Source organism: Nelusetta ayraudi, unplaced genomic scaffold, assembly GCF_046127955.1.
Source record: "Nelusetta ayraudi isolate G7.1 ecotype Tasmania unplaced genomic scaffold, CSIRO-AGI_Nayr_v1 ptg000004l, whole genome shotgun sequence".
NCBI classification, from domain to species: Eukaryota; Metazoa; Chordata; class Actinopteri; order Tetraodontiformes; family Monacanthidae; genus Nelusetta; species Nelusetta ayraudi.
Window position 1 is genome coordinate 15,136,454 of NW_027466054.1, and position 20,424 is coordinate 15,156,877.

General features: G+C 47.5%; 1 protein-coding gene across 1 annotated transcript; it reads right to left on the reverse strand.

The window, feature by feature from the left end:
• Positions 1-4,534: 4,534 nt before the first annotated feature.
• chrnb3a (cholinergic receptor nicotinic beta 3 subunit a) lies at positions 4,535-16,145 on the reverse strand. Its single transcript, XM_076037132.1, has 8 exons — positions 15,597-16,145; positions 9,382-9,533; positions 7,927-7,971; positions 7,223-7,332; positions 6,568-7,081; positions 6,034-6,224; positions 5,201-5,417; positions 4,535-5,061 (listed from the first exon to the last, which is right to left on the reverse strand). The coding sequence occupies exons 1-8, from the start codon at positions 15,661-15,663 to the stop codon at positions 4,930-4,932; spliced, it is 1,428 nt and encodes a 475-aa protein (XP_075893247.1). The 5' UTR covers positions 15,664-16,145; the 3' UTR covers positions 4,535-4,929.
• Between the last annotated feature and the right edge of the window lie 4,279 nt (positions 16,146-20,424).

Below are 20,424 nucleotides of genomic sequence, written 5' to 3' on the forward strand. Positions count from 1 at the left end.
ACAGTACAGCATGTGTGGATGGATGAGGAGGTGGATGCATGTGTGCGTTGAAAGATATTAAAAAACAATAATAATATTGTCTGCAATTCTGGATTGGAAACCAGAGAAGTGCAACTATGCATCAGCACCTCCAAGCCAAAAGAAGTTTCTCTCGAAGACAAATCCTCTTCTTCTCCTCCTTTGGGCTGTTTCCTTCGGGGGCGGCCACCCCCTTCTCTCACACCAACTAACTTCACATCCTATTTCACTCCATCCATAAATCTCCTCTCTGCTGCTCCTCCAGGCCTCCTGCTCATCCTTCCACCCAGATATCCGCCTTCCCTCCTCAGGACCACCTCAGTTTGTCCTCTCTGGGTTTACTTCCCACACATCTAACATCCCTCTGACCTCCTCACTCCTGATCCCGTCCATCCCGGTCACCGCCAAAGAGAAAGTCAACATTTCCTCCTCTGCTGCCTCCATCGTCGCTTCCTGTCTTTCCCTCAGTTTCCTCTGAATCAGACAGCGGCACTTTCAACTCTTCCCCAGTTTACTTTTATCTCAGTTTTAAAAACACTGCCAAACTGTTGCTCAAGTCGGTAGTGTCTTCATGCCTTTATCCCTCTCATTCCTTCACTTCCTGGTATCACCCCCACCTTCAACCTCGGCCCCCCCCCCCCCCCAGGTTTCCTTACACCCGCCCCTCTGCTCTCTGCTCTTCTCTGGCCCTGTAATGCATCAGATGCAGTCATGTCCTCAGAACATAATGAGAGTGCCTGCAGGGCTCCTCCTGCTCTTGCTATCTATCACCCCTGCTCCCGTCTCAGTGTGTGAGCCCCTCCAACCCTCCACCCCCCACCTCCTCCCTCCTCCACCCCCTGCCTTCAACTAAATAAATGTCGATTTGGCTGAGCCGGCAGATACAAGGCTTAAATGCAAAATTATGTGCCAGGGAGAGGTGAAGGCTCTTTTCTTTTTTGTCTTCTTTCAGGGTGGCACCATTTGGTTTGATTCGTGTGTGTGTGTGTGTGTGTGTGTGTGTGTGTGTGTGTGTGTGTGTGTGTGTGTGTGTGTGTGTGTGTGTGCGTGTGCATGTGTGTGTAGGTTTTTTTCTTCCTTGGAAAAATCCCATCCCGTTGCTGACTCATACTGAACGCAGCAAAGCCCCAAGGCTGTGCCATAAATATCATAAACATGCATTTAAGGACTGCAAGCATGATCGGAGGCCATGAGAAGAACCCAGTGCCTGTGACGTCCAGATGTTGTTAAAATGTTCCTTTGCATGTAGGGTGCAAGGAGGATAGAAAGCTACTAACTGTAAATCAAATGTTACACTTTAAGAGCAGAAATGATATCTCTGTCCATGAGTGTAGCAATTTGTTTCAGTTTTGATTTGTTGTAGCCAAACCAGCTGCAACAAGAGTGCTGTCACAGTTCCTGTTGTAGCTGTTCTACTTCCTCAGAAATCAAAACTGTATTTGTCAGCCCTGGACAGAGATCAGCTGTCACACTGAGGGGAAAAAAAAGAATGTAATCTGATCTCTTCTTTCAGTCTCTCTCTCTGAAGGTCCCACTTTGTTTTTTATCATCGATTACAATTTTACAGCAGGCAGTAAGGCTTTTTACGAGCGCTCCCTCGATGTCCTTAACCTCGCCGACTCCCTGGAAGGATTTTATTGTTTAATCCACATTTCTACTGCCAACTAAACAGGACAGAGTCACTGCTTGGCTCCCTTCTTTATCTTCCGACAACCGTTTGGTGTGCAGCTCATAGCTCATTGCCGGAACCCCCCTGAAACACAGATGAACATGCGGTTTTATTTGCGCGCAAGTAAGTGAGTTACTACCTTACTACTACATGTGACTCAGGAGACGTTCCCACATCGGACATGTGTACTGTTGCGACTCTTTAACCAACTTTAAATCAAAAGAAACATCCCAAGGAAAGTTTCTCCGTCCTCGTCCCACCTTCCGCACAGTCAAAGTCGAGCTGCGTCGCAGCACCTTCAACCCTCCCGTTGTTCAACCTGAACTGCGGGAATCACACACCCACCATTGTTCCAGGCAGTTCGATCGGCTGCCCGAGCTGCTTGCAACCGCAGAGCTGGAACCTCTTAACCTTGGCCCCCGTGACATACAGCCTGGTGTTCCTTCATTAAGAATGTATACCCCCCACCCCACCCCCCCACCCCGATATTGACCTCGTGGAGAAACACGCGAGCCAGACCTCCTCCGCCGACGTCCAGATGAGCTCTGTTTCTCAGCGCTGGGAACAGATGTGATGCCGCGGATAATGTTGTTTTCCACAAACCGACCTATTCCCCTGAAAATAATGTATGCTTTATTTACTTTACAGGTCAAATCTGCACCGTTGGCATCTGCGGCTCGACATCAGTTTCACCGTGTCTCCCCTGTTGGCGGGGGGGAAGGTGAGTTTTAACAACTGCAGCCCACACGTGAATGTAGGTCGAGCCGGATTGAGAAGGAGGTTACGAAAGTGAGCCAAGTCAGCAGGGTAGTGACGGGGAATTGCACAATGGAGCAGAAGAAGCTGGTCGATGCTTGAAATGTTTTGGCTGTGGAAGATTATATTATTAGTGGCCACTTGCCTGAATGTGCAGTGGCTTTAACTCAACATGTGGCAGCGTTTACACACAGCCGGGAGAGGCTCAGCTGTGGTCAGATCATTGAGACGGTGAGCACGGTGAGCTGCTCCTGCAGTGGATTATCCATCAAGGAGTTGTGATTTTGCCAAACCTGTGGTCCAAACGTTCTCTTCACTGTCTGGACAGTTTCTCCACTGGCTGATTCATGTGAGGGCAGCACTTGGTCCAAAGTTTTGTCGACACAGCAAAACATATGTGTTATATCAGTCATATGTGTCATATTGTCACATCTCAGCCAAAGCATCCAGTTGTGTCCCACATGTCCATGTTATTGAGGCGTCCTCTTCTTCTTCCATTTCGGAGCGGTCAATTCACTTCTCCACCAAAACTCCACCTTGTCAAGGCCTTCACAGTTTGGACTTTTTCTTGCAGGAATATTTTAAGCATGTCTACAAAGAGACACGAAGTCATTTTATTTTTTCTGTCATTGGCAGTTGTGCATTTCACCTTGCTTGTTGTTACTATTTGTGTTTGAAGATTTTGGTCTGTGAAATCAACCAAAAGTTTAGAATGTAGTCCTACTGTCTCATTGACCCAAACCCAAACCAGTTTTTCATTGCAATACTCAAGGAACTTTCCCTTCGCATTAACAGTGTTTCAGCTGATGAGACAGGACCCTCTGCGATATTTTGAAGGTTCTTCAACGACCTCCTCCACTTGAACAGGATGTTCTGGGCCTCACACCCTGCTCCGTCACTGTGCGTCTGCATCACCGCAGACACTCTGCCCTTCTCGCACTCTCCCATCCTGTCTCATAAGGGCACGAGGACACACTCCAGCCTAAAGACGAACACGCACACATGCGGGCACACACACCTGTCTGCCTGAGTCAGATCCGTGGCTGTGAATAATAGAGGAGCAGACTGAGGTCAGACTGCGTGAGTGCCGAGCAAACACGGGAGACACTTCCACTGTGGCGTGCCCAAACATTTTTAATAAGTCAGTAAGAAAAAAAAAAACTAGGCCAGAGCACAAATCGCAGTGACATCACCGGGGACTGCCACTTGTGGAAATATTTGCTGGGTGACAACAGCCTGAAGGCTGAGAAGTTGCAGCAGCTGTGAAGCGGAAGGTTGCGAAGGAGCCGGGACGGCTGGGAGAAAATCACTGCAGGTGATGACCATGTCATCTACAATCAGACATTAAGAATAATTAATTGCCTTTTTTTTTGGTGGATTTGATTTAGTAATTAATTTAGTAATGTATCCAGTTCTTGAGTTCTCTCTAGTCTACAATTCCCTGGATCAATGCACATATAGACCGAGAATAAGATGTTGATGTAGATGTTTTGACAGCAGGATGTTATGTGGATTTGATGTTGTTGTGTTTGTTTATGTATTTTCGTGCGCTCAGAGATTATATTTGAAGTGGATATTTGAAAGAGATGTTTTATTGGTGAAAGATATTTGCTGCCTCCCAGTGGTCACAACGTGTCGTTACATCCACAGGCACAGCCTGACACACATGCGCTGTAACCACCGTGCCATGAAATACCTTGATTTTTTTTTTTAATCAATATTTTGTAATAACTACTTTATTACCTATCGAATTGTCTAGCGATCATCTCTATACGTCCTATCCACCTTCCGTTTGGTACCAAAGTCACTGAAATCACCTTCCTTCCTCATTCTTGATGCTCCGTATCAACTTCAGCACCACCACATCAACATGACTAATTGGATGGAGCTGCTGCTATGACTGGCTGATTCATCATTTGTGTTAACAGGCAATTAAATATTCATTAAAATGGTTGTGAATATTCATTATACACTGTATGTTCTTCGATTTGTTTTTTTTTTACATACAAAGTATGAATATTTTTGTCTTTCATGATTCCTTCATGAACCAAAAGTACAAGCAAATGCAAACAAAAACACAAAATGTTTGTTTTGTACACCAGAGTTATTTTATTTATCATCATCAAACGACAGCTCTTACTGAGGAGTGCGGCTGGCTGGACAACATGGTGGCGACACGCAAAACAAAGTCATCATTATTCATGAAGTGCTATTGTGCATGTTGCTTCATGTATTATTACAATGTTACAATTTCTACATACATGAATATTCAAATCATACACGCTACTTTAACCTGCTTATTGCTTCTCACTCCCTTGCACTCCAGTGCATGCGGCTCCTGATGAAGAAGGACAAGTTGCATCCACAACGTAACAGTTGAAGTCATCGCAGACGGGGAGGTAAATCTTTAAAGTACAAATGTACAGCTTATTTCTGAACCAGCAGGGGGGGAGGAGAGACGTGTTTGGTTCGTGTTGTGTTGTTTCTCAAGGTGTGCTGAAGTACATCTGCAGTGCGGGAGTGAAGATGAGGACAGTTCCCAGTATTGACACGGTGAGAAAGGCCCAGAGGAAAATCCTGTCCATCACCTGCGCCACAAACTTCCAGTCTTGGACGACCTGGATGAGGCGGAGAGACAAGGAGAGACGGAGGCAGAAAAACAAGCCTTGAGCGAAAGCAACAAAAAACTCTGACAAAAACAATGTGACTTTTTGCTAGCAGGACACGTGTTGGTGAAAAACATTCAACAATCGCAACCTCTCGTATGAAGTGCTCCTTCTTGATGTGCCTGCTTATGTAGCGGACTGAACTGGTGGCTTTCTCCAGCATGTCCAGCCAGGCCTGGTTCTCGTCCTCCTTCCCAGCCACAGAGCCTTTATGCAGGCCGGCGGGTTGGCCTGGAACCCCCCTCCTCCCCGCCCCCCTGCGGGCCTTCAGTTCCGGGCTGTGCATCTCCATATCTGGGAAATGGTATCTGAGGGAGAAAAGGAAAAAAATAAATAAATAAAAAAGCCGCTTGATGTTTTATTCATTCCCTCTTACAATATTCTAATAAAGTGTCCGATGTTATTATAGGGGTAATTTGACAGTAGTTGTAAAATCCCAGGAGGAGAGCCGGTTGAAAGAGTTTAAACAGTTTATACTCAGGGGACGTTTTTGCCAAGAAACAAAAGAAAATGAATCACACACACACACAGACACACACACACACACACACACACACACACATGGTTGTGTTGCTGGACTGAATATGCCTAATTTTGACCACCCTTCACTTAATTAGTTCTGCAAATGGATCCCACTGACTTAGTAATTACAAAATGATGACAAAACTGGCCATCAAATGAGAAAAAAAATAATTTGGTTTCTGTTTAAGCTCCATATCAGATACAGATCTGAAGTCAGGGTGTCTCCCAACAAAATGGCAGCTAAATAAAATGCAGCAAACCGCCCACCTTGGCATCATGCAGAAGGTTGTGATTATGCACAGTGTCACTCCAAAAGGGACCCAAAACTCCCCATAGTCAACAAGTGGATGTGGGAAAAGTTGTGAGAAATAGATGACTTTCTTTTTTTCCCATGGGCGTTACCTGTCAGTGTGGCCCCTCATGCACAGCAGCCTGGGCAGCCGCTGCAGGAAGAGGCTCTTCACCCAGGGGGCCATGGGGTGGTAGGTGGTTGAGGAGCGGTGGTGGACGTTGATGACGAACACGGTGACGATGATGGAGAAGGTGACGAAGATCATAATGAAGAGCAGGTACTCTCCAATCAGAGGGATCACCTGGGGACCAATCAGAGGCGCCAGTCAGCCGAGTGGCTCCGCCCTGGATTCTCCTCCTCCTCCGTCACTCGGCAGCAGTTTTAAGCCCAGACGTCAATTCCCTCCAACTACTCTGCACTTTCTCATCCCCACTGATTGCTTGTTAATTAAGTTGACACGCGGTGTAAGCTGTGGGTAATTGATGGGCCTGTGGATGTTGCCGGTGTTAATTAAAGCACACCGCAATTAAGATTTCAATTAGGATAACTGAGCAGCAGGCAAACGGAGGCAAACTGATTTTTTTTTTGGAAGAGCAAGAAAACTCCAAGATGAACTTTTCGGGCAATTTTTTTGGGATCTTTACCTTTGAGGAGGAGGGGATGATTTCCTCTATGACCAGGAGGAACACGGTGAGCGACACCAGCACCGAAGTGGAGAGCGACAGCTTCTCCCCTTCGTCCGACGGCAGGTAGAAGACCAGCACGGTCAGGAAGGAGAGGCCGAGGCAGGGGATGATGAGGAAGAGCGTGTAGAAGAGGGGCAGCCTCTTGAGGATGAAGGAGTAGGTCACAAACGGGTACCAGTACACCCCGTCCCTCCTGCTGCCCTTGGCCCCCGTGGCGTTGAGGATCTCCCACTCCCCGTTGTCAAAGAAGTCCTTGCGGTCCACGTAGTGGTCCACCAGGACCAGGTCCACCATGTGGCCGTCGTACGTCCAGGAGCCAAACTTCATGGAGCAGTTCTGCCTGTCGAAGGGGAAGAACGTGACGTCCATGGTGCACGAGGACTTGTAGCTGGCGGGCGGCGTCCACGTGATGGTCCCGTCCCACCGCACGATGGCCTTGGTCATGAGGGAGCCCTCGAAGCGGCCGTCCGCACTGGAGGGAGGGAGGGAAGACAAGAGGGGAAGAGGAGGTGTCGGTTGGCGTTGAAAGGTCACTCCGGCGCCAGTCGAGTATGCATGAGGTGGCGCGCCTCCCGAGCGTTAGCGACGGGGCGGGGGCACACGCATGACTTACTTCTCGTACAGGACTATGTCGGGCAGCCAGATGGTCTCGGAAGGCACTCTGATGGAGGTGATGCCTCCGTAGTCGTCAGGGTTCCACTTCAGCTTCACGTCGACCCATTCCTTTCCAAATGTCAAATTCACAACTCGTCAGAAAAGGACCCACTTCGACTCCCCTTTTGCCCAGAGTTTGGAGCGACAAAGTGTAATGGAATGAAAGACCTGGTGTGGAAGAGCGAGTGGCAGTGTGCGAGAGGAAAGCATTTGCAAACAAATGAACATATTTATCAGGTGTTTTGTTTAATCAATACGGTGACAATACGGTCAACAGGTGACTTTACTCTGAAAAAAAAATCATAATGTCTAATCTTCCATGATTTCTTATACTAGTTGTGACAGTTGATGTATGTGAAATGTATGCGCATTATCTATTTTTATTTCTATATTGATCTATTACCCATTCTCCTCTATGTCCTAAGATTTGAGTTAATGTTATACACCGCAGCCTGTAGGAAGACATATTTCATTTCAGGACCATAGACAGCTCAGGAGCCCTCACTGGAAACTACGCTGTACATTCTCTCATTTATTTCTAGTTCTTTTCTACTAACACTTTTCTACCACTGCACTCTTACTGCACTCAAAACTTTTGACAGAACTCAAGGCATCGCTTGTCCAATCAGCGAAACAGTGAGGTTGCCGATGAGTCGCAGTTACCTGCCAGAGCCAGACGTTTGTGGTCATCAGTTGGTTCTTTTCGTCCTGAAGTTGGGCAGAAAAAGTTCTTGTTAATTCATATCTATTAAGTCGAATCATATATGACAGAGGAAAAACAAAACAAAATGGTGCTGCTCTATCGACGGTAATGACGGTCCATCTTCACTTCATTTTTGATATGAATGAATTTTGGAAGGTCGAGACAATACTGATGTTCTGCAACATAGAAGAACTCATTTTCAACAACGTTTTTTTTCGTTTTTTTACTCATGTGAAAGCAAGTGAGGGCGCCCTTGTGCTGACCCGGATAGGCTTCTGAAACCATGGAACTTCACCAGCAGAGGGCACTCTCATAAGTCTTATCGGGGGTAAAGTCTCTGATCCGGATGAGGTCAAAAATGTGGTCAACGATAAAGATGTGCGAGATGCTGCTGCTGCTGTGTGTGTGTGTGTGTGTGTGTGTGTGTGTGTGTGTGTGTGTGTGTGTGTGTGTGTGTGTGTGTGTGAGAGAGAGAGAGAGAGAGAGAGAAAGAGAGAGCGAGAGCATCCTTTGTGTAAATAATAAATGCGCACTGGTTCCTCTCAGACTGATGGCCTCATTACTTCCTGTGCTTCTTTGAGAGCGACCTTCTCTCTTAACCTTTTTCTCCTCACCCATCTGTCTTCAGGCCTCCTGCCAGTTTAGCCACGCCCCCTCACACTGCACTGGGACTCTTCCGTTGAACTTTCTCTCCATCCACAACTGTCCACTCCGGACACTGACCTGCATCTATTTTTCCTCATTTGCTCTAAAAGGTCCGGCTCCTGCTTATAAAAGCCTGGAAAATGTGCATTTTGCATGTAATGCGACTCACCTATGCTGATATTCAAATATTACCTTATGTATGTTTGCCCTCTTGTTCTCTCCTGTGTGAAACACGCCTTTCGTTTGTTCTTTCACTTGCTTGCTTCCTCTCTTGTTGCCTCTGACATAATTCTGAGAGCAACATTCATCATATTTCACTTTACGCTACATCCAAAAAGCTTCCTTAAGTGCAGGCAACTTAAGACTGTGTGATGCGCCTGTCTCTTGAAACCATTAAAGCCTCAGCTGTCTGTCTGCTTTCACTCTGCTGAAGGGCGCTCATCATGTGATCTGCTGTCTTGGCTGTTTAAGATGTCTATGCTGTCTTTAGCAATAAATATTTCATGGGTGGTGCACAGGCAGATGCATCACATCTGCCTGTGTTTACTTCAGTTTAGTTCTGTTTTTTTTCTTTCAGAATCGAAGAGAAATTTCTTATCCATTCTTCCCACATCGACATGGTTTAACTGAGTAAAGAAAAAACAAAACAGGCTTATTAATGCTTCCCAACGTGCCATACAAACACATCCCGCAGAGGTCCCTCTCCCTATGAATAAAACATTGGATAGAAGCGATTCCAACTTTGCGCATCATTTCTCTCGATTCCTCACCACGTCCACCAGCTGCGAGATCTTGAGTCCGAAGCGCACGGTGATGGTGTCGTTGGCGTGCTGCACGGGCCGCACCCACTTCTGGTAGCCCCGGAAGACGTTCCTCAGCAGAGAGTCCTCCAGCTCGGCCAGCGACACAAAGTCCTCCTGGGCTGGAAGGACACAGGAGAGGAGGCGGTAATTTAAAAAAAAAAAAAAAAACAAAAAAAAAACAATGAGAGAACTACTATTCTGACCACGTATGACCCTCAAGCCTTCAGCAAAGTTTGTTGTATTTCAACAACTGTGCCAAAGACAGTACAGCTTTGGTGGCTGATGATAATTAATCATAATACTGAATTATTCCATTCAAATCTGCGCATATCGTCTCCTTAAAACAATGGCCTCAGTCGTGTTATGATGATGTTCCTTTTATCTGAAAAACTTTATTTTTTTAGAGGGCGTCAATACGCTTCTTTGTAAGTCAGCCTCTGATTTGCAGATTTGCAGCTGTAACGTAGTGAGTTATTTACATGTTATTTACATGTGATTAAGGCATTTAGTCTTCGTGTACACAGACAGATGTGCACACAAGAGATACGCCACTGCTGCTGGTTTAAAAATAACAGCGCACAAACAAAGAAACAGCCGTGCATCCGTCGAGCGAAGCTCCTCTGCGAGACTCGGGTTGGAAAAACGCACTTGCGCGGCGCACGCTGTCAAGCCCGCGGACTGACAGCTGGTCACGGCCTAGCGAGCGCAGCGGAACTCCCAGGGCCGACGAAATGATCACGCTGACATGATCGCCTCAGACGGAGCAATCGCCAGGGGAGACGAGCCGAGCTCAGAGCGTTCTGTGCAGCCACGCACAAGACATGAGAGTTGGTAAAAGAAGGGCGCCGCTGCCGCCGCCGAGCTGGAGAGGCAGGACGAGGGAGCAGGCAAGTTGGAGTGCAGACAGGCGGGAGACATTGGGTCTCTTCGGGGAAAAAAAAAACTCTTTAGCTCCAAATGTACGAGTCAATCGTTTACAACGCGAGAAGAGCCTGCAGGGTGCGGCTGTCTGGCTCGGCTATTGACAAGTGTCAATGGAAAACTCGCAGGCTGTTTGCAAGCTAACACACAGCAGAAGCACCATGATGATTTGCTGCCCTGTGTCCAAAAACAACAAAAACTTTAGAAAGAGAAGAAGGCGTATGTGGAAAAGCTGTGGGCAGTCAAGCTCGTTTTGCTTATTTTTTAATGGAGCCATTTCTACTGTCGCTAACTTGTTGTGGCACCGCAAAAGTTCCCTCACATTGGGGAATCTGCTTGTGGGAATCCAGCCCCTCCTCCCACCCCCGTCCCTATGCCTCTTTCTGTACATTGCATGAGACGCAAACGCCCACTGACTTGAAATTCATCCCGCCTTGAGAACCAGTCATGCATCTCAAACATCAGGCTACAGCTGGAGAGTCTTCCTACCTTTGGGCAAAAGGACGCTGTTTTATATTTAAAAAATGAGTAAAGGGATGACAATCCATTAGCAGGAGCTATTAGTCAGGTTCGGTTAGTCTGTTTAGAGGCTTGTCAGCGGTCCGGAGTTTTGCAGTAGGCAATTGCGCTGACGGGCCAGCCTGCTCACATGGAGCCGCGCGTCTCCTCCGACCTCCCCAGGCGAGACGCAGAACCTCTCCCAGCCTCCCGCTCAGTGCAAGTCATTCTAAAAGATGCATGCGCCAGAAGCATGATGTGGTATTTGCACTTTTAGCCTCCCACGGTGACTCCGCAGCTCTATCAGCGCTAAACTCGCACCGGCTGCGCAGCATTATATGGGGACAATATTTGGCAGTTGCGAAAGAGTGGGATAGATAATCGGAGGGAAGGAGAGGCTCCAAAAACCAACAGCCTCTCGGACGAGAGCGAATGGAGCGGAATGGAGAGAGCTGATAAGGGAAGGAGGGAGACAAAGTGACCCAGAGCAATTCCCCTCAGTGTCTGAGAGTCAGCAGAGGAAGAGAGGGGGGGTGTTGGTAGAGGTCGAACCAGAAGGAGAAGTTAACTAGGGCAAGGAGAATGAGCGCAGACAGCAAAGCAGATAACGAGGACAGGACACATTCCAACTCTGTCTCTTGAGCGCTCACTGGAAACACTGCGCACTTCGGCCAACGTGCTGCTTCAGTTGACGCTTGACACGAGGTTTCCATTCAGAGTCGATTGGCGCGCAGATTGCAAATTCTGCATTCAGCGATCTTTCTGTTAATCCAGCGCATTTGATCAAATGAAACTCGGCTCCAGGAGACACAGAACATATTGGGTGAGAGGGCCAACAGTCAAGAGTTGGCTCGACGCTGCAAAACAAAAAGGCGGTGAAACAGAAAATCAATGGCAACATAAATGTATGCATGTAGGTATGCAGGTGCAACGATGGTTTTCAGGTACCCAGGGCGGCTGTTTCTAGGCGCCCCCAGAGCCTGGAAGCGGCAGAGGAGGGGGTAACCCTGAGAGCTCAACCAATCAGGTGCACCCAGCGATGGCAAATTAGCTTAGGCTATAAATACATAGCGTGTGACACTGGATTGTGACGCATGTTTAGAAACACACAATAGAACATTTATAAATACAACGTAAATATGAGACTGAGGCCCGTGTGTAGCGCCTTCAAATCGAACCACTTTCGTTTTTCCACTTTTGAAGGTGGAAATATCAAATGCTGTTGCAACGTTCATGAGAAATTGTAATAAGAGTTATATAATTGTGCGTTTGGTTTTGTTTTTTTCAAACCATGTAAGCAAACTCTGGAAAATTTGCCTTAAAAATGTATTTTATCCAAAGCTTAGCCAGCTTACGATAGCCTTGTTGAGTGGAATGCTAGGCTGTCCGACACAGACGAATACAGACAGATCTGCTAGCGATAACGCTGAAATGTGGAAACACACGGGAAGAAGCAAACAGCACACACTATACAAGCTGAACGTTCACAAATTCTTCAAACCTTTTTCCATCCATCCATCCATCCATCCATCCATCCATCCATCCATCCATTCACTTTCAATACCGGCTTCTTCCTGAGCTCAGGGTCACGGGGGTCCGCTGGAGCCCATCCCAGCTGTGATAGGGCGAAGGCAGGGTGACGCCCTGGACAAGTCGCCAGTTCATCGCAGGGACCAAACCTTTTTCCATAAAACATTTTGGTACAATATTTTTAATGACATGTTCACCTCTGATTAGAAAAAAAGGCCTCAGGTGGGCGACACAAACACACTTTATTAAAAACTGTTGGAAGTTGTTTTGAATTATGCAGTTGGCATTTAACTTCTTGTGCCAATCTGTTCTTAATGCGCAGAAGGTTAAAGCTTTTATGAGTTGTGGATCTATTGCAGAGTCTGAGCGCTGAGGTTTCAAGTCAGTCACGATGTTGTTCTAGCGAGCTGTAGATTAAACAGAATCAGTGGGATGCCTTTCGCAGTGACACACCGCCGTGTGATGTGCAACTGATGCGCACCAGAGGTGGTGGTGGGGAGTGGTGGTGTTAGAGGGTGGAGGGTGGAGGTGCAGTGCTTCACGATGTTGCAGTTAGGAAAAAAAAAGAAAAGCCGTGTACCTTTATTTCCCTCCACGTTGCCTGTTTAAGCGTGTTTCTCGCTGAGCCTGTTTGATGCCGAGAGTTTCCAAACACAGTCGGGCTCAGATTACCCCCCGGTTGCATCAGCGACGCAGTAAAGCGCTCAAGTTTGTAAAGGCTTAACACGTTCAGGATCCTGAGATCCTGAACGCTGGCCGCCAAGGCGACAGGAAGCGGCCTTCATCTCAGCGGCGAGGAAAGGCACCGCTGTTCGACCAGCGGTGGCTGGATTCCTCTGCAGGAGCCACCTCCTCCCTCACGCTGAGGCTGACTGATGTGTGCTAGTCTGTGTGTGTGTGTGTGTGTGAAGTAAAGAGTATTGATCAGAGCAACACAGTGTGTTAGTGAAAGGGGGGATGGGGGAAATGACTATGCCGTGCATTCTGTGTACTACGTGGATGTGGCTGCGACATGTAGCGCCCCACGGTGATTAAAACCCTGTGCGTCAAAACAAAACGCGCCGCCCTTCCCCCCCACACACACCTTGACGAACTGCCACCATCTGTTCGCCGTGGGGTGGGACGGCCGCGGGATGCACAGCCGTGAGGGGAAGACAAGGACAAGACGCGGAGCAACGCTACACTGTCTCATGCTCGAGCGAGCAAACCGGAGGTTCACTTTGTGTTTTGGCCTTTTCTCCTGCCAGCTGTCACTAATTTCTAATTAGGCCCATCCAGCCCGTCAAAGAGAGAGGGTTGCTCAAGGGACAGTCTGCTTAAAAAAAATAATTTCACCCATTTAATTAGCACGCTCACATCGGCGGACATTGGTGGCGTCTTCAAATCCAGATAACCACTCTGGGGTTTCACAGAGGTAAAGGTAGTCTACTGTGGCCAGCTGATAAAAAGCATGTTTTCATACTGCATGCGTGTGGTGCAGGTGTACAATTTGATAGCAGTGCTACAGTTAATATACTGAATAAAATCATTAGCTCACGTGTTTTAGCTAACGTCTAAAACATTTGACGTTAGCTTTGTTGTTTTAAAACAAATCTGGCCGCTGAATCTTCCGATTGTTTGGATGACACCATCGCACAGGCACTAAGGTGCCGCACGTTACATTTTTCCTCCTTTTTCCTCCCCACATTGGAGTGCCTGGCCATGGTAGACTCCCATCCATAAAACTCAAGAAAGGTCACGTGGATTAGGAAAAGCCACCAGTGCCACCAGTCATTACAGGGGGTTGAGCCTTAAAACTGGCAAGATTCCAGTCTTGAGTGAACTATCCCTTTAAGGAACAAGGCTCAAGGAAAACGGCAGGCTCGACTATTATTACATCTTTGCTCTTTAGCTCACCCACAATGCAACCTGACAGGTGCCTCTGCAGCGGCCGGGGCTTCTCACGACGGTTAACCTTATCAGTCGGCCTTCAGGCCTGTCAAGTCCTGCTGGTTGCTTCATCGTCACTGGGACTGTGATTTGAGCAGAAGAGAGCACTAACAATGCATCTGTGAGGAATGATCAGGTTTCAGTGCCCACATTGTCTTGGCGATATTACAGACATGATATAGGATGACAATGATGAAATTTGTCTCCTGCTAGCTAATCGTGTTGCTAAAGGAGCGTTTAGAATTGTTGTTAGTTCATCACAGACCATCCGCACATCTGTTTCGTATCAGTCTTCCACCTCACATTGATGGACCTACAGTACTTTACTCCAGCCCAACGTTTTGCCAGCAGTTCCAGCAGTTCCCTCACTGTGACTTTTATCTTGAGGATCCAAATTCCATTGACCTGGAGAGCAGTGTGGTCATTTCTAAATGTGCTCTATCTATAGATTAAAGTTTGCCTTGAGTTAAGTTGAGTTGGAGTTTCCAAGATTTCAGAGTGACAACATAGTCAACATGTCAATAAAAGTCACTTTATATATTGAAGAATAAAAAAAAATAAACGCCAGACATTTGCTGCACTGCAGGGACACTTTTCAGCATAGGCTGCCAAGAGTCATTGCATCTCAAGATTAGAGTGGTGAGAGACACATGGCCTTGTGCACACACACAGACACTCACTCAGGCTGTCATTTCTTGCTCCATAGTCGCACTATATTAAATCAACTTTTAATACCCAAAGCTTTGAAGGAAAAGTGAATCACCGCCTTGTTATTATGTCAGGGAATTCTTCTCCCGGTGATCTCGATCCCCTTTATTGCCTTATAGCGTGGCCCTTCGCCGTGGCCTTGAGCAGCCGCCCTCGCTGTCACGCGTCCCCGTGGGGGCGCTATGCTCACATCCTTTAATAAATCATGAACGCGCTCATCCACCCTGTCATTTTTTATTTTATTTATTTATTTATTTTTTTGCCCCGCACAAAATCAGAAGTGCAATTCACTTGATTGACAACATGGACGACGTCACATTGTTATCTATATAATATAATATAATATAATATAATATAATATAATATAATATAATATAACGAAATAAAAGGTCGTTTCTCATGACCAAGCACAGTTGCGGACAGGAAGCACCAGATAATTAGTCTCTCACGCTATAATGAGGCTGTTTCTCATCGCACTCCACTCGCTGCCAGCCGTCAGCCGCCCTGTCCCAGGTCCCCTCCAGTGGACAGGCACTCTCCCTGCTAACCGCTCCAAGTCGGCTTTCAACAGTTTAAATACGTGTTGTGTCTCTTACCTCGGACCGTCGCCTTGCCCAGAGCCAGCCACAGGCACAGCACCGCTGCCGCTGCTGCAAACTTCATGCCTGCTTCTTCCGCCAACCGAGCGACCGAGCGACCGAAAAGCCTCGCGAGCTGATCTTCAGCCCCGAGCGCGGATCACGCCGTGTCACGGCACGCGCGCTCCCGCAGGACGCGCCATCTGAACCTCCGCTCGAGCTCCGCAGGACGTCCGCCGCGGCTCTGTGTGAATAATGAAGAGGGGGAGAAGCTGTGCGTCGGTGGCTTGGTTTGGCGCGGCACGGCACGGCACGGCACGGCACGCGCCTCAACGGTGTGCGCCAGCTGCGGCTGTGCCTCCTTCGTCCCCTCGACACTTCCTGTCCGTAGCGCGTGCGGCGCTTGTCGCCCGTTTCGTTTTCCAGCCCGCAGCCTCTTTGTCCTCCTCCCGTCCGTGCGCGCGCGTGAGTGTTCGTGCGCGCGCGCGCGCGCGTAATGTGCGCGTTGCCGATCGCAGCGGTGGCCGAGACGGACCGAGGGCGGCGGGACAGAGGTGGGCGGACACCGCCTTGTGGGGGGTTGGACCCAGTTCGGCGGCTGATGAAATTAAAGGCATTTAAACGGATGTTTCCGCCTCCGAGGAAGGTGGGAGGGGCTTCAATTAGCCTTAATTCAGTGGAGTTCGCGGTAATGTGGGATTGATTGGAGGCAGCGACGGCTGGTCAGAAATGCTGAGGGACAGAGAGGTTATAGTGCCTTTATAAGCAGATATACGTTAGACGGTGTAACACACGTCATGCATGGAACATGTATCCATCGTCCGTATGATTAAATCAATGCATTTGCATGTGGATCTCCTTGTTGACTTCCAGGACAGAGGGGTTGCATCCTACTCTGCTTGTATTGATCATCCTCATCTGATACAAGGCATTCATTTTATTTTGTTTTGTTTTATTTACTTTTTGTGGCCTGAAGAGAGGACTTCTGGCAGATAACAATTCTTACGTTGGATGCCCAAATCAAACTGTACCATATCTTATCAGGCACGGGATGGGACAGTGTCATGTGTCTCAAAACATCAAATTTTCCAAAGATGACGTCTCTAAGTTGGATTCAAACTCAACTGCTCAGCTAAATGCACACCACCTCAGGCAGTGTGCATAAAGTGGCTGCGTGAGTGTGTGAGAGCACACTTGCACGCAGTCTTGAGGTGACTGAGTTTCAAGTGCCTCACTTTTCTCATGGATGAAAACTGCATTTCTAAGACAGTCAAACAGACATTTCTCTGATTTTAAATAAGAAAACATTATTTTGTACACTGACAAACAAGGTCCTCAACGCCTGCACCAGGACAAAGGTGCTGATTCTTCTCCCTGCTGCTTCATGAGCAACACTCGATGACGTCATGAAGAACTCCAGCTTACGAGAAGCGGTCAACTCTCGGGAAGCAGCGACGTCTTTGTTTCCTCTCAGGGCTCCATCACGTTGCTTTACAGGCTCCCAGCCGGCCCATTATCGCAAATCCTCAGCGAGTGCAGCTTCCATGCTTTGCTCACTCAGCTACACACAGACGTACACTCATGGGCCCTGTCATGCGAAAACCACATGCGACACGTGCCATGATATGATGCGTTCACTGTCACGGGAGAGTGTGCGTGATGCCTTGAGCGGCGCGCATCCTTCAAGTGAACTGGCTCCGCACCGAGGACGCAAGAAGCCCGAGTCCTCGGGGGAGACGCAGCTGATTCCAGATGAGTGGAAACAATGAAGCTGGACTCATGGCGTCCCTACAGCTGACTGAGGTCGGAGCCAATCAGGTGTGTGGGCATCGTGCGCCGAGCCTTGCTCGGTTCGAGTGGAGGCTGGAGGTCGTTTGTGATGGCACAAAATACAGCGAGTTGTCTTTCCATCGCACAGGGCCACAGGTGGGGAGGACGTTCCTGCAGAGGCGATGGTGATTCGTCAGTCGGTGTTTTCAAAAACATTCTGGAAATGGAAAGCGTGACAAATTCAATAAAGAAACGACGTTAATTCAAAACAGTGGCTTAAACAGGAAACAGATGATTACATTGAGAAGAATTAAAACCAATTTTACAGTCCTTGAACATTGTTTTTTGTCTTGGTTTAAACTCTGAAAATGCAATAATTAGTTTCCAAGACAAAACACACACAAAAAACAGAACATTTATAATCAATTATTTTCAGTCAATGCTGAAGTGAAGAAGCAGAATGCTGGTCTGTTTTTCATCCTTTTTTCATTGCAGTGTTTGGTACTCCCACCTTGTTGCAATAAGGTTGTGTGTTCAATTCCCAGGCCCTGGATCCATTGTGTATGTAGTGTATGTACTCTGTGTGTGTGTGTGTGTGTGTGTGTGTGGGGGTTTCTTCCAGCTTCCTCCCACAGTCCAAAGACATTTCACGTCATTAGACTACCTAACCCTGAACTGTCTGCGGGTGTGAATGTGGGTGCAGATGGATGTGTTTCTCTGTGTGTGTCTCTGTGATGAACTGTTGTTGACTTGCCTAACCCCACCTCCACCCTCAGATAGCTGGCGTTGGCCCGAGCACCCTGCGACCGTGAGCGCAGGATAAATGGTGACAGAAAACAAATGGACGGCTGGGAAATTTAACAACAGATTCTGCCCAGAACAGGAAGTTCAGGAATGAAGTGATTTATGGGGCTGCCAGAGTGCAGCGAGCAGGCCCCGTGGCTAAGGGCTCCGATTAATTTGCCCCACGTCATTTGTTCGGGGGATCAGATGAGCGCTCGGCCGGCTCGTAAACATTTCACAGAGCTCCAGGAGGAGGCCTCCCTTCGTCTCCCTGCTTCCTTCCTACCCTCCCTCCCTCCCTCCCTTAATTAAGTTTGGAGCTCACGGCAGCCGGAAGAAGAACAGCGTCATGAATCATCCTCATCCCGCTCGCCGATCACAAATAAAAGCACTTTGATGCTCCATCCAGTCGGCATGGACGCACACGCATGCAGATTTACCCGCTGGAGGCCGGCTGTCACTGTTTGCTTAGAAGATTAAAGAAGCCCACTGCTCGCAAGAGAAGCAAGAAATCTTACTTTCTAACACACCAAAAGTCAAACAACCTCTTCTGTTTTTTGTTTTTTAACCGATACCAACAAACTGTGCATGCCATCTTTGAGTGACTGACTCACTGATTCACAGCTGGCTCTTCAGTCTTGGAGGGGATTTGAAAAAAAAAAAAAAAAATCACACACAAAAAAAAGCACAGACTACTTCAGTAATTAGTCTCACTCCACTTGCAGTCAGTGTTAATTAAAAAAAAAAAAATAGTTCACTTTAGGGTCAACAGAGCTGAGGGGGAAGTCAGGAGAGCAATGTCAGAGCAATAATTGCATGTGAAAAGCATCTTTTTTTTTCTTTTTTTCTTTTCTTTTTCAAAGGACTCTCGTGGTTTAACAGCATTTCAGACCAGGCAAAAAAAAAAAAAAAAAATAGAAAACTACATGGGAAAAAATACAAACAACATACAAAATTTCTTGCTGGGTGTGTGAAGGGGCAAAACAAACAAGTTTATTTTCTTGAAGTTGTGTCACTTTGAAGACTTTGCACCACTTGCACACACACTGGTGATGCACCATCTGACTACTGCATATAAAAAAAGACATGTCTTTGCCCCTGTAACGCGGCTGGCGGTAATGAGGAATAAATGAATACGTTTTAAACACGGTCTTAAGGTGCGTCTGTCTGATAACTCCCAGCCTCCAATCTGAGCATCGGGTTTAAAGCAGCAGCAGCAGCTAAATATCAGACGGCAGGATTTAGAGTCGTCGTCGCCGCCGCAGCGAAAAGCTGATGCCTCAGCTGCTGTCGTTTGTCACTGCAAACGCCGTGTCACATTATTATCCTTCCTGCTGCCTGCGTAAAATCCATAGGGCTCCTGACACGCGTTGCATTAAGCCGCCTGGCTTCATGTGCCGTGTTCAGCGGTGCGGCAGGGGGAAATATGCGTGTGCTGTGTGTTGCAACTCTAAATGGCACAAGACCAAACACACAAAAAAGAGGGACCCAGTGAGGCTTCCTCCATCGTCTTCAGGGTGGAGCAACAAGAGGGTGATATCAAGAGGAAGAACTTGCCACTCCACTTGATCCAAACGAAGGGAGAATACTGCCGCAATCTGAATTCTTTCCCCCTCCCCTCCGGGTCGTTTTGTGTCTCCGTGCATTGTTGTTCGGTCGACACAGCACGCTCACCCACGCAGAGTTTTCCTTCTTGCCATACTAGTTGTGCTGTGCACCGATGGCCAGCACCATGACGACGGCGACAGTGACGTTGACAATGGAAGGTGGGTTACCTCGTTGCAGGCAGGGGAAGAGAAACGCCCCGTTGATTTGGGGGAAAGATCAAAATAAACTGTTTCCAGAGTGTGCGTGCTGCACACAGAAGCAGCAAAGTTTCCCACCAAAGACAGGAGATAATAGATATTATCAGCAAAATATACACTGTAGAAAGTGAGCAGAAAGAATCTGTCTGCACCAGATGCAGTGAATCAGATGCATGTCTGATTCACTGTGAATAATTTTTCCCAGGAAAAACGATTTGAAACTTCAAGTACAATAAACAAAAGTAGAAACACAACATAAACTAAGAAACCAACACTTCTTCCTCCCATCTCCTCCCCTTTAGAAACAACACAACAAATGAACTTTGTCTTAGTGATAATTCTACACTAGGTGAAAAGTCTGCTAGCTAAGTAAGCTAACTGTCAGAACTGAAGCAACCGACCTCGCCTGCATTGCTAACGGAGCATTGGACAGTGACGGTTAAAGAATGTCAATAGTCTAAGCCAAACCAAGGTGGAAACACTCACTT